General features: G+C 37.3%; 1 protein-coding gene and 1 pseudogene across 1 annotated transcript; both read right to left on the reverse strand.

Annotated features, from left to right (window-relative positions):
• Positions 1 to 50: 50 nt before the first annotated feature.
• On the reverse strand, positions 51 to 2,335 carry LOC124348428 (oocyte zinc finger protein XlCOF6.1-like). The gene is made up of 9 exons (XM_046798639.1): positions 2,144 to 2,335; positions 1,960 to 2,030; positions 1,355 to 1,883; positions 1,227 to 1,295; positions 1,018 to 1,132; positions 733 to 941; positions 595 to 637; positions 422 to 531; positions 51 to 346 (listed from the first exon to the last, which is right to left on the reverse strand). The coding sequence occupies exons 2-9, from the start codon at positions 2,017 to 2,019 to the stop codon at positions 255 to 257; spliced, it is 1,227 nt and encodes a 408-aa protein (XP_046654595.1). The 5' UTR covers positions 2,020 to 2,030; positions 2,144 to 2,335; the 3' UTR covers positions 51 to 254.
• Positions 2,336 to 13,080: 10,745 nt separating this feature from the next.
• On the reverse strand, positions 13,081 to 15,647 carry LOC124348725 (annotated as a pseudogene).
• Positions 15,648 to 16,120: the final 473 nt, after the last annotated feature.

The raw sequence follows: 16,120 nt of genomic DNA on the forward strand, positions 1-16,120 counted from the left end.
ATGTTCAAATCTTGAAAAATATACTAAACATTCCAGTTTAACGTACCGTGTGCGATCAAAAAAATTTTAATGGAAAACACTTTACTAGTAGACAATATGACATGGCTTTATAAATATTATTACAGCATTAAAATGTAGCAATTTCTAGATCACAATGATCACAATTGATTTCTCTCTTACTAATGCGTGATATTCGCAGTGAACATAATATACAAGTTTAGGAATTGTCAGAAGTAAAGTGATATCAATTCATGTTATGTGTCATTCACTTCTAAGGTTTCTGACTCGGTTGTTTTAGCGGTGTGTTTTTTCATGTGTTTTCCATAACCCGAGGCTTCTGAAAACGCTATAATAAATGAAACATTGAACAAACACATATACTTCCGTACAAAAATAGCCATTTCATGGCAATATTCAATACCTTTGTCACATATTGAGCAAACAAATGGTTTGATACCGTTGTGTCGATTTTTATGTTCGTTTAAGGTCTCCATCCGCGTAAATTTTTTCCCACATAGGTCACAGATGAAACTGCATTTACAATGAATTAAAAGCATGAAAAACTGATTAGAGTTTAAGATAAATTTATCGTACGGTCTTTCCCCGGTGTGGACGCGAGTGTGGCGCCGGAAGTCACCTTATAAAAGTAAAATTTAAAATATTCACATTTTAAGTACTTGATACATGATACCTAAGAAATAATAATAGGCTTAAAATAATAATAGCGCTTACTGCTTGTTAGGAAAGACATGGAGCATTCTTGACATGGATATTTTTTTACTTCGTCTCCTTTATGTCTGAGCAAATGTGTTTTCATTTGTGATTTTTGCCGGAATGATTTTCCACATAATTCACATAAATGACATCTTTGATCAGCATGCGAAGCCATATGAGACTGTAAAATACTCAGTTGACTAAAACGCTTGTTGCACGTTAAGCACCTGTTTAATAATAAGTCGCTCACGATAAGATTGCTGGAATAAATTAAGTATTAAAAGATGAAAAATACTAAATTACTGATATGGTTTTTCCCCAGTGTGTCTTCTCATGTGAACCAGCAATGTTTTTTTTTCAAGGAATTTTGCTCCACATTCTAAACATGTCCAAGTTTTATCACCAATATGGGACTTAACTAGAAAAAGGGGATTTTGTATCAATTTTGAAGCAAACTTAAGCTAAACATATATTGTGTAACATTCAATAATTTAAAAAAATATTAATTATACCATGTCTTTTGAGATTGCTTCCTGTGGTAAAGGTACTTCCACAATGGGTGCAATGAAATGGTCTTTCACCTGTCAACAAATTGCATTATTAAGACAAAACAAAATTTCTTCAAAGACTTGCTATTTACCTGTATGCTTTCTACCATGGTCTAACAGATGCCCTTTAGTTCTGAATGAAACTCCACATATTGTACACTCAAACTGTTTGATTTTTTCCTTATCAGCATCTGGTAGAATGTCAGAAGGAGTCAGCTCACTCCTTTCCTCAATGCTCAAAGGAAGTGTCAAAGGACACATCCCATCCATATGAATTGACTCATCATCAGCGCATTGAATGTCAGAAAAGCTGGCCAGTGAATTATCAGTCTCCATACTCTCTCTAATGGGAAACTTGTTTGATAGTTGTACATGATTATTCTCTGAGCTAAAAGGTCCTGGGTTTTCTTCTTGAGTTTGTGACTGTTTTGACGGTGGATAAAAGAAAAAATTTGGAGCTCCAACAGACGCAGGGGGCTCCTGAAATGAAAGTGCATTAATATCTGCAGCTGAACTATTCACTATTTCTTGAAGCTTCTCAGATAAAATATTCCAAAGCTGGACTGCTCTAAGTTTTTCTTCTGCAGTCATAGAAGGAACCATAGACACAGCTGCTTCAATCTAAAAACAAACCAAGCTTTACATTAATCTCAACAACATTAACTGAACACACACTAACAATTAGACCTGAACTAACCTTTTCCTTGAAATCAATCAACGAACATTCAGTAGCCATGATTGTTTCGAATAGCCCCATAAATAATGTCACTGTAAAACAAATAATTCTTATTAATAATTTGTTGTGAATATTTCAAAGGTAAAAGAAGCAGAATATCAACTTATTCATTCTTTTTGAACCAAATCGTATACAAAATACTTGCCTCCTATGAGAGTTTTCAGGGTTAATCAGCACTTCACGTCACAGATAAATTCTTTGTCAAATTCCAATAATAATTGGCTATTCAGGACGAAAAAGAACCACAATGAATTTTTGTCTTGCGTTCAGCCCGTTGACTGCCGTTGATGTCAACAATGAAATTCGTCTGAATTCCGATTGCAGATCAATTGTTAAGCTAACTATTGGATTTCAATCGATAGCTTAGAAGTTAGAACTCCTCCAAAGTCCAAAAGGAGGCAGAGAAACGAAAATTAAAAAAAAAAAAAATAAAAAAATAAAAATAAACTACAATGACTATCAAGGGGAAATCAATCTTAAAAGATTACCTGGTAACTAAGTAATGTAGTTATCCAATTAAGAATAGCAACTGAAGACGACTTAAATGGAAAATTAAAAACTAATATTAAAACGGGCGAAACTCCATAAGCCGCCATTCAAGACATTTTACTTTTACGTGTCAAATCGATTTTTCACAATTTCAGCGAACTGGCAACTTCGGACGTTAGACTACTCTATAGGGATATTTTGGGACTTTTTTCAAAATCTAGGGTGGAAAGTCTTTAATTTTTTAATCGTATTCTATTTCTAATTTTCTTCGTTGTTGGCAAATGTAGGGGGTTTTATAGGGATTTATTCAATTTTATAGGGATTTATTCGATTTTGGGTAAAAAGGAAAACAAATTGTGTTTAGGGATTTTTTGGGGGAGTTTCCATTTGTATATTAGGTTTTTTCCCTGATCTGGCAACCTCTGGGGGCTCGTATTTTCCAAAAATGGAAGCACTGCGGTCTGCGGAGGAGAGAGAGCACTAAATTTTTAGCAATAAATTTTAGAGAGCACTTAATTTGGAGCAGTTAAATTTTTGTCGCTTTGGCATTCCATACAACTACAGCTAATGTATGTTCTGCTATCATTCCAGAACTAAAAGATGAAAGAGCGTTAGGCCGTTAGAGAATGTTTATTCAATATTCAATGAGTAACGATACAAATAACAGTAAAATACTATTTAAAATGAGGTGTATGCACTAATAATAGCAATAGTTAAAGGAAGGGTAGCGTTTTGATTAAAATTGGTTTCATAAACCATTATCGTCTGGAATTATTATCAAGCAATTGGCTATTAGCTGTTGGGTTAACACTAAAAGAAAAATACGTAGTTGATAAGCTGATGTATTATACGGAAATAACACTGGAAAACAAACATTTCAATAGATAAAATGTATGCATGCAAAATGGAGGAAGAATACTGGTGTTGAACCCCCCATATCACGCGAACAAGGGGGTTGATACCAGTGTGTCAAACCAGTGTCACACTTCATACGGATGAGAAACACTGGTTCCACACCGGTTCCCACCCGATAAAACTTTTCTAGGGATACATGAAACCTTTGTTAATGAATTTCAATCGGTACCCGTAGACTACATTGACTATCGGACAAACAAGCAATATTAGAAAATTGAAAGTTTCGATTTATTTTTGCTTTTATCTACATTAGTAAAGATTACTATTCCAAGTAGTGCGATGCACAATAAGGAGGAAGAAAGCACAGCACAATAAAAAAGGCAAACCCAAATTCTGTAAGTGCCGTACAAAATATCGATGAACACGTCTTTTAATGAACGTAGGACGTCTGCTATTTGGGTTATGTTGACAGCAGTAATCGAAAGATTGATTTTTTTGCCTTTATGATTGCTTTGTAAGTGCGGCCAATTGCGATTCCGAATAGAGAATGTATTTTCGTTGAGACTCGTTGCTTGAACTGATGTTATCTGCCGTTAAAGTTGGTATTTCCAGACTCTAAATGAAATAAACATGTTTATGTTTGACATGTTTAGCTTTGAAAAAATCTACAGTGACATGCGCCTACACTACAGCCGCGACTATTGAAACTTAATTTAAACTTCTAAACCTTAATCACGCAAAACGACCGGAGAAAACCACAAAATCAAAGCAAATTAAAATCCTTGACCAAGCAAAAGAGTGATACAGAAGGATGGGACTGAGTTTGGGAAATGGGGTCGAGCCTAAGAAAAAAATCTGAAACAGTCAAGTTATTTTTGCTATTTAACCCTTTATTCATTTTAATTTAACATTTCAATTGACACTATTGACATGGTTTAATACAAATAATTTTCAGGAGAAGGCTCCTCAGTCATTTATTCGTCTTTATTCGCCGGTTCATCTTCATGTTTCCTATAAAATAAAACTAGATTAGTTTTTAAGTAGTGGTAGAAAATAAAATATGCTTATTTGACGCCACTTTCTCGTATGCGCGTTTGAAGACCTTGTTGGAAGACTGTGGCTCAGATATATCGGAAATGTAATCCTCTGACAAAATTGAAGCTGGCGTCAGTTTGGGTAAAGAGGATGGGCAAGGCAATGGACAAGAGGATGAGCAACCGCCGCCTGCCGAGCATTTGATTCCGAGTGTTGCGCTGAGAGAGGTGGCGACCCGCTTTCCAGCTACCGGACCAAAAGAGGATGTTTCAGAGCGAGGTTTGACGCCTGAGGCGGAGATGACTCTGATTTAGGTCCCATTGTATTCCACGATTTAAAGATATAACAGTTAATAAAGAAAAAATATGATCCATCGAAGGATTACTTTTTTGAAGGAATCAATTAAATATTTATGGCTGGATATTGTCTGAAACTTAGCTTCGAGGATAAAGGGTTTCGAAAAACAATTGATGTCCTATCGATAGACAGAGCTATCTTATATACAGACAGATTTCACCCTGATTAATATTGCATGATATTGCATCCATGCATATTACGCTAATTATAATATTTATCTAAAAGTTAGAATTGGGCTTTGCCTTTGATTGTGCTGTGCTTTCTTCCTCATCCTACATTTTTACTCCCTCCTACATTTCACCAATCAGGGCACTTGGCGTAGTGGACTTCAACGGCACGACACAAGAACACTTACCGTAAGCGTCGACTAAAAGTAAATAATTGAACCGGGAAAATTCAAATAGGTCAGCCGACACGAACTGGAACGCATATTATAGGATGCGAGTCGGCAATAAAGGGAACTTAGGATTTTTCGCCGGTGTTCTTGACAATTTCTGCAGCTGGCCACAGCGTTTCATACTTGGTCCTCTCAGCCAGGCCAGTACACCGTGGACTTGGCTTACACACTTTTCAAACTTCACTTTTTTAAACACTTTTCGACTAGCCGAAGTGGCCGTCATGCACTCAATCCAGCGCTTCATGGCGCAAAAACTGAAGAACCCCCAACCTGGTCCCAAAGAGAACAAAGTATTTCATTCTGCCTCCTTTGATGCGACCCATCGACAGGCCAACCATGCCAATCTTACTTCAAACCACATCGAGGAAATCGAAAGCCTTAAAAAGCTTTTGAAAGATAGGGAGGAGGTCCATGTAAAGGAGCTTGAGGATGCCAATCTTAAATATGCTTCACTTCAAAAAAACTATGAACAGGCCATGGACAATGTAAAATATATTCTTACTTTGTTTGATGACAACCGTTTCATGCTATTACCCCGTTTGTTGCATTTTCTTTGGCCTTTCGTTTTTTTAGCAGGATGTTGGAGAAGAAGGCTTTGATGACATGGTGACAAATATAAGCCTATTTAATATAGCCATTATAAACGCCGGCATTTTCTTATTACGAATTTTGGTTTTCCTGAATCTGCATGATGAAATCAAATGAAGGCAAAAATAACCTATTTTTTCCTCTGTTGGTTTCCTTTTCCAAAAAGCAAAATTGTTTCCACGGGATTTCAGTATCTCTTCAATCTTGACGACGAGAACTTTAACACATCACCAAAGATCGACACTCATCAGTTATTGGGTTTTGGATGTCATGGTTTGTTAAAATAATAAAGATGCCCCAGATTGGTATATGGTAACATGTTATTTTTTCTTCTTTCTTAAAATTATTTGTTTCCCTTTTTCCCAAAATCAAAAAGTTAATCTTCTGTTTGTTTTGATTGCATTGGAGTTAATGTTTTTAAAAATATTCTCATAGGTACATTCAAGTTTTACAGCTTACAGCCAAACACACATTTGATTCATTTTTCTTTAAAGAAGTCAATATTCCATTGAAAATTCTTCGATCAAGTCTTCCAGGTTTCAACTCTTCCAATTCCTTCTCGATTCATAGACATTTATTTTTACAACATTTGTTTGATAATTTGTTAACTGGGTCAAATGCTTTATAAGCTTGGTTATTTTTATATATGCCTGTGCTAATTTCATCAAATTGTTTTTTGTTCTTTCAAAGATCTCATAACAGCCAGATGATGCTTTGAGCTGTTTGGTGTTGCAAACTATGGGTCCACCAATTAAAAAATAATACTTAATAGCTTTGTGTAATACGGTGCATTTACAACTATTCTTGTTATTCCTGTTGTTACATCGGTAGATAGTCGCACCATCTTTGAGGCCAAACTTGTAACGGTGCTTGTGGTCTACAAGTATTGATGACAACCTATTAGTATAAAGGAAAAAAGCAAAGAATTCAACCATATCAAATCAATTGTTATTACCTACAGTACCTACCAGAAGTTTGGAAACGCGCGAGAGGAGCGGAGAGAAGCTTATGTAAAAAGCCGATTTTCGCCGCGTTCCCAAAAAATCGGGTTTTTGACGAAGGGTGTTGAAATTTTTTTTTGAAGTAGCCATAATAGTTGGCTACTTCCTGAATTTTTTCAGATTTTTATATCTAAGGGGAGGGCATCTACAAATGGATGTAAAAGTTTAGAAACACGCTGTAGAAGCGTATTAAAAAGTGGCTACTTTGCCGCTCTCTAATTAGGGAAAAAATAACCCTACAAAGACGCCAAAAAAAGCAAAATAAAGAACTTCGTTTGTTCTATGACAAGTGTCATTTTCAAATTTTTTGAGTATCATTTAATATAATGAATTTCAAATTGAAAATGAGACTTGTCATTTTAGCCCATTTCTCCCCTTCTATCCCACCCCGCGGTGTTGTCGCGATTTCTCCTTTGTTTCATTATATTATTTCAAGTATGAAAAAGGGGGGCCCATACTTTCTTCTTTTCCCTTTTCTTCCCTCGGGCCAAATAAGATGATCAGCGAGCTTAACTAAAGAACGAAATTAATCGACAGAGCCCTCGAATCGTCTTTAGAGACTCCTAAGAATATGATTGGTCATAATGCAAACTCTACGCCGTCCGACAACCTTCTCGAGACCAGCCTTCGGAATCCACCACCACGATCAGTATATAATTCCGGCAGTGGAGAGTTCAACTGGTTGTCAGCTATGCTACCGAAGATCGAAATAACGCCCTATAACGGGGATCCGAGAGCGTGGCACTCCTTTTCAAGATCCTTTAAAGAGCTCGTTCACGAAGTTTTGCCATCTAATGCCCAGCGAATTGTAGCACTAAGGAATATGCTGACACCGGACGTTCGGCAAGGATTCGAGGCGATGCTGAGAAACGCAAACAGCTACGACAGAGTCTTCGAAGAGCTGCACAGGAGATACGGAGAATCGTACCTAATTGAGCGAGGCTACCTGCACAGACTACAACGCATTAGAAACTGCAGGGTCTTCGACGGCCAGGCACTGCGCGATTTAGCTGCCCAGGTACATGACGTCACATCTGGACTTCAAGACGTAGAAGGGTCTCACATCTGCTCTGGTCCAGCTCTAGAGTTAGTCATCGATAAGCTACCTAGCGATCTCAGGAGCAAATGGGGCATTCACATGCATAGAAGAAAGCCCGCCATTATTACACTCATGGATCTCGACCGAACGCACTGTTGAAATTTATCATAATTAATCTTGTTACATGCAGCAAAATAAATTGAAATTGTATAAAGAAATTCGCACGGTTCGGGTTCGTAAGCTTGTTAGGTGGCATTCCACGGTTGATTAAATATTGTACTAACAATTTTTGGGACAAATGCCCGTGGTAAAAATTTCATTTCAAACCCTGCCTTTTCATACCGATACAATGAAAAATAAAATGTGAAGGTGGTCACATCAGTTTAATTAGTGATTGACGTGGTAAAACAAAGTTAGTTTTGATTTTCACTCAGATAATTGAGCCAGAAAACTGTTTTTCTGATGTTTTGCGAGTTCGGTATGATATTGTATCAATTTGTTAGTCCTTTGAATATAGGGATTTTGCTTCAAAAATTTTTATAGTGAATACAACTATCAACACGTAGACACGTAGCGCCATAAGGAAGCACGCAAAACGAGGGGGGTGTTCTTAATAGCTTGGTGGGAACTGTAATTAAACTTACCCCGTCATCATTTCCTACTTGTTGTTTCCGATGCTGTGAGAAATTAATCAGTTTATGATCCTTCGTTGTTTCTTGACGTGAACTAAAACTGAAATTCATGAAAGGGAAAACACAAATAATAAAGATTTTGAAAGTTTTTATTTAATCAAGATTCAATAATTCATATTGATTGTTACTGCAGCTACTGTGTCGACCTGTGAATGCTGTTGCTCCACTTTAACACAAAACTAACCACTCTAATTTTTTCTACTTTTGACGCGACCCAATGCAACCCTTTTTTAAAAAATTAGGCGCATGAAGAGAAAATTGAAGAGGTGAGTATGGTCCGTTTTCCAAATCGAGAGAAGAGAGACATCTATCAGACAGTGGATGGGTTTGCTTTTGGGTGAAAAAGTTTGAAGAAAAATTCTGCCAATCCTGCGAGAAGAACGCAAGCGGTTTCGTGTCGATCTTGCGAGAATGCAAACTTTTAATATTAAACTACTTTTGCCATTTTTTGCGCTTATTACTGAAAATTTATATTAAGAACACAAGTTCGCAAAAATTAAAGCAAAAGCTATGCACTAAGGAAAGATGTTAAAGAAGTCAATAACACCTGTTAAATTTGCTATATTGTTTATGAATAACAAAACTAGTGGCGTAAGAAGGTGCAGTCTGGGAAGTAAACTTGGTATTTTTCTTCTAAGTGAAGCAAGCAAGTAACATTCCCCTTTTAATGTGAACATTACAACAAAGGGATGTTTTTACCTTGCAAAAATAGTAGACGTTTTTTAGAATCCAAACCAACAAATTGGCTGTAAAGAACCATTTTTGTCTAAATTTGATTTGTTCATGGATTCGTAAGATTCTTTGTTATTTACAAATTCTGTGTTATTTATATTATTTCTTTTATCTGGTAGATTCTTCCTCAAACTAAATGCAATCCTGAAATCAGAATACATTTTCTTAATTTCACCCCCTGTGAACATCACTTGGGATTCTTCAGCTTTGAGCTGTATTTCTGATGAAGCGGATGCCAAATATTTGTCACGAGTTAAATGCTGTGGGAAAAATAATGTTGGATCAAAGATTACTTTTGATTTAGCATAAAATAATTGCTGTTCTATATAAAGTAGTTTGCGAAGAACTGAATTGCGATTGCACGTCTTTCGGATTTTTAGCGGAACCTTATCTCACAAATTGAAAAGCTACTGGAACCCTTCGCGCATGTCTTACTCACAGCTTGTCAGTGCGGATCTCACGCCGACTTTTTTCTCTTTAATTCCATTCGTTGAGGAGCTTAAACTTCATTTGATTGAAGTAAGATACTGATCTTTTGCATACTGCCTATTAGTAATGCCCTAAAGAAAATAACAGACTTTTACTTAGAAGATTTGTTAATTTAAATTGATTTTTTCTCTTCATTCTTTTTACACCTTTTCAAATTTTTTTAGTTACAGCGCTTGACCCAAATTTTAAATTTTTATTATCCCTGAAGGCCTGAACACCAACAAATTATTCAAAATAATTTAATTAGCATTGTGGATTAATTAGTAAATTGCAATGCATTTCAATTTAAAAATTTTAGTCGTTCAAGAAAAAATCACGTCTGTTCTTAATTTAATGAAGTCTGGATCCCACCCTCTACAAACATAAGGGACAGTAGAAGGTTCACCAAATGACGACGACATGTTGAACGAACCAAATTCTAGTTCTACTCGGGCTCAGGGTGATAGTATTACCAGTACGAAAACACTTGCAAATAACTGGATTCAAACATTTGTTCGCGAAACATTCAGCCGAAAAGACGGGATTTTTTAAGTCCCTTTCCGGATTACGATCCAAAAAGTACCTCAGGAAAAAAGGGGGTATTTTGAAAAGGTTGAGTCACGGATAGCTTGTTTAAAATGAAAAAAGGAAAAGGATTATTTTGAAAATCCAAAAATGAAACGAAAACGATATAGTACCACTTACGCAACACTAATCCGATAAGTGTTGCCGCGAAAGTTTGAGTAAGATTAGTCTAATCGTTCTTAAACTTTCTTTGTCTTCAATTTTTCTTCTGATAAATGTCCTCTACTGTATAGTCTTTCCCAGGGTATTGTTCTTGCCCCCACCCCTCTCTATATTTGCTACTCTAGACCAACCTACGGGATTGCAAAAAAAACTTGGTATTCCTATTTTTTTTTGTCGATGATTTTCACTTGTCAGTGGAGCTCTAAGTGTAATTTGAGCTAGATGGCGACCAAGTGTTTTAGTTAAGCCCCTTTCATTGAATTTTTAGACTGCATTGAGGAGTTCAGTGATTGGATGGCACACAATTGTTGTAAAATAAATAACCTAAAAACGGACTTCATGTATGTCGATCCGAAGGGCACACAAACTTTCTCCTCTGAAACTTCACGTAGGTGGAGCTGAATTTGGGCCAGTACTGAATGTTTATTCTCACCTCTCTATTGAGGAGCAGGTTAATATCATCTGTAAGGGAGCCTATTTTGAACTCTATTTCATCTGCCTTATCCACAAGCACCTGTATCTTTGAACGCCGAATATTCTTATCCATACTTTCTTTGCATCCACTATTGACTATTGCAACTCTCTATCCTTCCTGCTAAATTATTAATAAGCTTCAACTTGAAAAAAAAGCACTGCACGGCTGACCACACACTCAAACACTGAAGGACTTAATCACCCCACTGAAGGCCCAGAATCTCTATATTCGTCACACTTTTACAGGCGATCTTCTAATGTTCTTTTTACGCTTTCACTTCCCTGGTTAAAAATAGTAAAAATAATTGGTATTTTTAAATGCTTATCTAACTGCCCAAGATCAAAACCAACGCTCAATATAAAAAGTGTTTCATTGGTTATGTAGATTTGAACTAAAGAAAAGAGACTATTTATCGTAAGACTTTGATGGACCAGTGTACCAATCTTGGATTTTTATCCTTTAATAGGTGGTGTTACACGGAAGAAGACACGAACACAGAGTAAGGAGAACATCTTATATTATTTTAGGACACAAATGAAAAACATTTAATACAGTCCTGTGGAGTTTCAGCGCTTAAGTATTTAATAGGTGCTGACGTTGAGAGGGCACAGACTGGATGTAAGTTTCCAGACGATCCACATACGTGTTGATCACGTGCTAGTTGATCAAAGGTCTACTAACATCCCTCCCTTATTTAAAAAAGACGAATCCGTATCTTGAATGAGTTGAATAGATGAATTCCTTTTCGTAGCCAGATTCAAAATCCATTTTACTGTAGTAACCTTGAGGATTTGAGAAAGCTGTTCAAATGACCGGGTTTCACCTTTATATCAGCTAAACGACTTCTCAGTCTCTGTTAGAGATTTCAATCAAATGGATCGTTCGTTAACTTCCTTTCTTAATCAATATTATTTTTCATCATGTGGGATTACGTTTAAAATAGCGTTCCTTTGGTGGTCGAGATTTACGTGAATTGCGAAATTTTGTAGTCTTCGTCTTCGTCTACTTCAATAGGTTGATATAGGAAAATTTTCAAATAGCATGAGCGGTTGTCTCATGTTTATTTTCTGATTCCGATAAGGACAAGTTTAGTTTAAGCGTAAGGACAAGTTTAGTTGATGATGGCAACACCATAATAAGAGTTTCACAAACAAGTCAGTGGTCATCACTCGATTATTTTCAAATTCTCCAGCTCCAATATCGGTAAAAAAGGGAGAAATTAAAAAATTGTTAAGATGATGATGATGATGATGATGAACGCTACAGGTGATGTTTTCTTTTTTACTAAAAAAAAATGTTCGATAGAAGAGGGAAAAAGACTTTTTATTAGACTTGAATTAGTGAATATAAGTGCAAATAAGGAGTATGAAAAAAGGGTGGATGCTTGAACTAAAAGATATACGTGTGATATTTTGAAAAGGTATCTGTTCAAGTTTATGCTATGCAATGAGAATTAAATATTTTAAATTTTAAATGAGAATTCTGGTGTATTTATTGGTGATATGAAAAATTCCTTTTTTGTTGCAATTATTCCATGATTTCTTTGGCTGTTCGAGTATTGTCATGATGGATGAAATGAGAGAGAGGATAAAGTAGGATACCTGATGAGATTTTTTTGGAAACTTCGTTGCAGTAATGTGGATGAGTTTCCTACTGCGAAATGGTTGATGAATTTCTTGAAGTCTGTAAGTTCAGTTAAGTTTGCTTGTTTTTGTGTTTGCGAATGATGAAGATTAGTTCATGGTTGAAATTGCGAGTACTTGAGACGCCATGAAAAAGGCGTCAGCGATGTCGAGCAAAAAAGGGTTCTGACCGGCAGGTCTTGAATCAGAGTTGTCTCGAAGATTACTCCTGAAAGATAGTGAAATTGTCAGCTTTGCGCAGGCGAGGTCAGCAACTGTGACAGGTGGTGTTACACGGATAAGAATCAAACAAAGAGTGAGAACAGCTTGTATTGTATTTAGACACAGATTACAAACTAAACCTTAAGAAATCCTAAGATTAGCATCCACTTTTAATACTTGGCCGCCTCAGTTGTGGTTGTGTAGATCGGGACAGAGTAGTACTTACTAGTACTACCCCAAAATTAACAAACCAACATAGCAAAAAGCGAAAGAAAAATAACAAACTGTTGATCAAAAGACTGGGGTTCGGCCAGTTGATAAAATAAACGATACTGTAATTATCAAGGGGCACGAACGTTTCGTTTATCGGAATTGGGCGGTACTAATCCGCAATCCGATGCAATCCTTTCCAATTTCAGCAACGATACAAACTTGACACAAGGATCCCTTCAATGAAGGTTGGTAAATTGAACTACAAAGAGGGCACTTTTCTTCTGGTTTTCTGCGATAGATGGGCGTGTAAGTTTTAGCGCACAAGTTGAACGGGTTGTGCTCATCGTAGTGGAGCTGGACTTCATCATTTGCACCTTTATCGTAAGCCTATGGACACAAAATAAAACAAATTGAGTATGAGTTACCACATTAAACTTCCAAATGAAGTACCTGAAGGATTTTGCGAGTTTGTTGTGCGTTTTTGCAAGTGCCAGCCGATCCAACTGGTTTATCTTCATCATCGTAAACAAAATCGGCATCATCTCCCCAGCCATCAGGTTCACCGGCATCTTCCTTGGTAGCAACAGCAGATCCATAAGCAATGGTACGAGCTCCCATGGCTCCATCGAAAAATCTCTAATCCAGTTCATTTCAAATGTTAAGTTTCCCTCCCATTAAAATGTATAAAATAAACAATGGCGTACCTTGAAAACAGTCAACAATGGCCAGTTGGATTCCGCCTGAGCAATTGGAGAAGGCGGCTGCAAGAACACAGCAGATGGATTTACAGTAGGTACTGGTTGACATGCTGCTTCCAGCTGTTGTTGCAGTAGTTCAGCCTCTTCATTAAGTCCATGGGTAGCGGCAGTAAGGAAAGCCAAGCTCGTCTAGACCATGTTTAAACATTACTATCATTCAAACCTTAGTTAACTGAACTGTATTACCTGTCCGCAGTTACGAAGCACCTTGACACGTTCTTGCATATCCGCTAGCAAAAGAGCCGATTGGTATTGACCCGAAGTGTCCTTGCGAATTTCAGCAATCTTCGTCATCTTTCTTAGCTTATCGAGGTTGCCAGTAATCAGATACAAAAAGGCCAATTTGTTGAAATTCTTTGTCCTTTGATAGCACATCTCAACGACCTGGTGGTTGCCTATAGAATTCAATATAGAGTAAGTTAACATTATGAAGAACAAAAAATCACTTGCGAGAATCCTTACCTTGAAGAAGGGCAGCTTCGCCAAGTTTCTCCCGACAAAACTTGTCGTCTAAAGCCTTGGCGGCTTCAAGAGCTGCTTCAATGTTGCCACATTGGAGAGCCAGGGCAGTGGGGATCCAACTGGAACATGCGGGGGCGAGCATCACGATCCAAACAGTAGATAGCCTTGCCCTTGACACGGGTGAGGTACATGGGCAGATCTAGGGTACGGATGATGCCGTGATTGCCGTTGATCAATGAATACTTGATCTGGTGGCTAGTGGTGTATATCAGAACACCGGGAACTTCCCCGGGGGCAGTCTTGAGTCTGGGGTTCTCCTGGATGGTGCACAGCACTTCCAGTCGACGGTTGGCGGTGGTCAAGACGTGCTTGCCCAGTAATGCAACGTGACTTGTGTCCACCGACCAAACGATATGACGACATTTGGTCGTTTTAACCTGCAAAGCAAATTTTTGAATAAAGAAGTATTCTTGGAATGATCTACTTGATTTTTTTTATTATTAACTGTCCAGCACTACGTTCCTGTTGGATATCGAATAAGGTCAAGCCTTCTTTATCACGGAGCAAAACGCATCAGCATAAAAGATTTCATCACATGGAGGTGCCAAAAATTTTCTTGCTGACTTCGTTCTTTTCCTTTTTGATTATGATCTAAAAAATAAAAACTGAAATAAATTGTTGTAGAAAAACAAAATGGTGTTTTTTGTCGTAGCATACTGTATGGTTATGACTTATGATCCAAGACAGAAACGATTACGAGCGACTCAGATGGCAGTCACACCTGTTGAACATTTTCCATCGCCACCATCTTGCGGACAATCAGCTTCAACTGGAACCGAGTAGAGCTCGTAGATGCAATTTTCTAAATTGGCAGCGATTGAGAACCAGAGCAGACTGCTCGGCTAAATTGTGAAGGATGCTGTGGATCGGCGTGCTAGCGCTTCCCCTCAACTGCAGCAAACCGGTATCTTTCGACGTGGTGAGATCCAACTGACGAAGGGTACGCTCCTTTACGTAAAATAGCAGATTGCCGTGCAAGCTGTACGCAGGCCTTTATCGCTTCAGTTTGAAGATCATCATTCCGGAACTGTGCCCTGAATAAACAACACATTAAATTAATCACGTAAAATTTCAAATTGGATTACGCTAATGGGGCATTAGCGTAATCCAATTTGAAATTTTACAGAATATTAATGTACTGGCTGCAAATAGACCCAAAGTCAGATAAGCAGCCATAACCTAGAAACGGTCGTGTTAACGACGGAAAGTGTTGAGGCACGTCCTTTTCGTGAGGTCCCACACACGGATACTCTTTTCCTCCGAGTTGGAAAGGATAAGCTCTTGTTTAGGATGGAACAAGACGCAAGAAACATTGTTGTAATGGCCACGGCAAGTATCTACTCCCCATGCCTGTTGACAATTCGGAGAACCAAAAGCTATTTTCAGGAGATTAACAAATCATTTCTGTTGTGCTCTCGTCACCTTAGATTCACTCATTCGCCTATCTGTCTTAAATGTGCATTTTGAGAAAACAGAAAATCAAATTTTAATCCGCAAGAAAACACATCTGTGGATGATCTTAAGGGAATTGTCATATTTTTAAATATTTATTGCTGCATAAAAATTTCTTATGTGAAATATTTCGTTACACCTGTGAATATCCCCTCTAATGTAAAAAAAATTCTTCTCTACTTTGAAGGTCTTTATCCAGTTAGCTGATGTTTTTAAATTTTTTATTATTTCTTCATAATCAACTATTGACAGAACTATCTACTGACGACATTGTAGCCGCATTAACTGAGACGCAGGCGTAAGATAGAGCAATGCCATCGCGAAATATAAATCTCAAAACAAAACAATTATACCAATCATATTTATGTTTATTATGGCCAATTCCATTCCCATGGCCTAAGCCATTTTGTAACTTGTGAATATTAAATGGGATCACGTCAATTGTGCCCTAACCTATC

The sequence above is a fragment of the Daphnia pulicaria genome, chromosome 7, assembly GCF_021234035.1.
Source record: "Daphnia pulicaria isolate SC F1-1A chromosome 7, SC_F0-13Bv2, whole genome shotgun sequence".
Classification (NCBI taxonomy): domain Eukaryota; kingdom Metazoa; phylum Arthropoda; class Branchiopoda; order Diplostraca; family Daphniidae; genus Daphnia; species Daphnia pulicaria.

What these genes read in the sequence shown, in the direction of transcription:
- LOC124348428 (XM_046798639.1), bottom strand. Translation starts at nt 2,019, where the DNA reads ATGGGGCTATTCGAAACAATCATGGCTACTGAATGTTCGTTGATTGAT. An exon ending in AAGCAATCTCAAAAGACATG is followed by an intron (nt 1,133 to 1,226) that starts GTATAATTAATA and finishes CCCTTTTTCTAG; the next exon opens with TTAAGTCCCATATTGGTGAT. An exon ending in CATGTCTTTCCTAACAAGCA is followed by an intron (nt 638 to 732) that starts GTAAGCGCTATT and finishes TACTTTTATAAG; the next exon opens with GTGACTTCCGGCGCCACACT.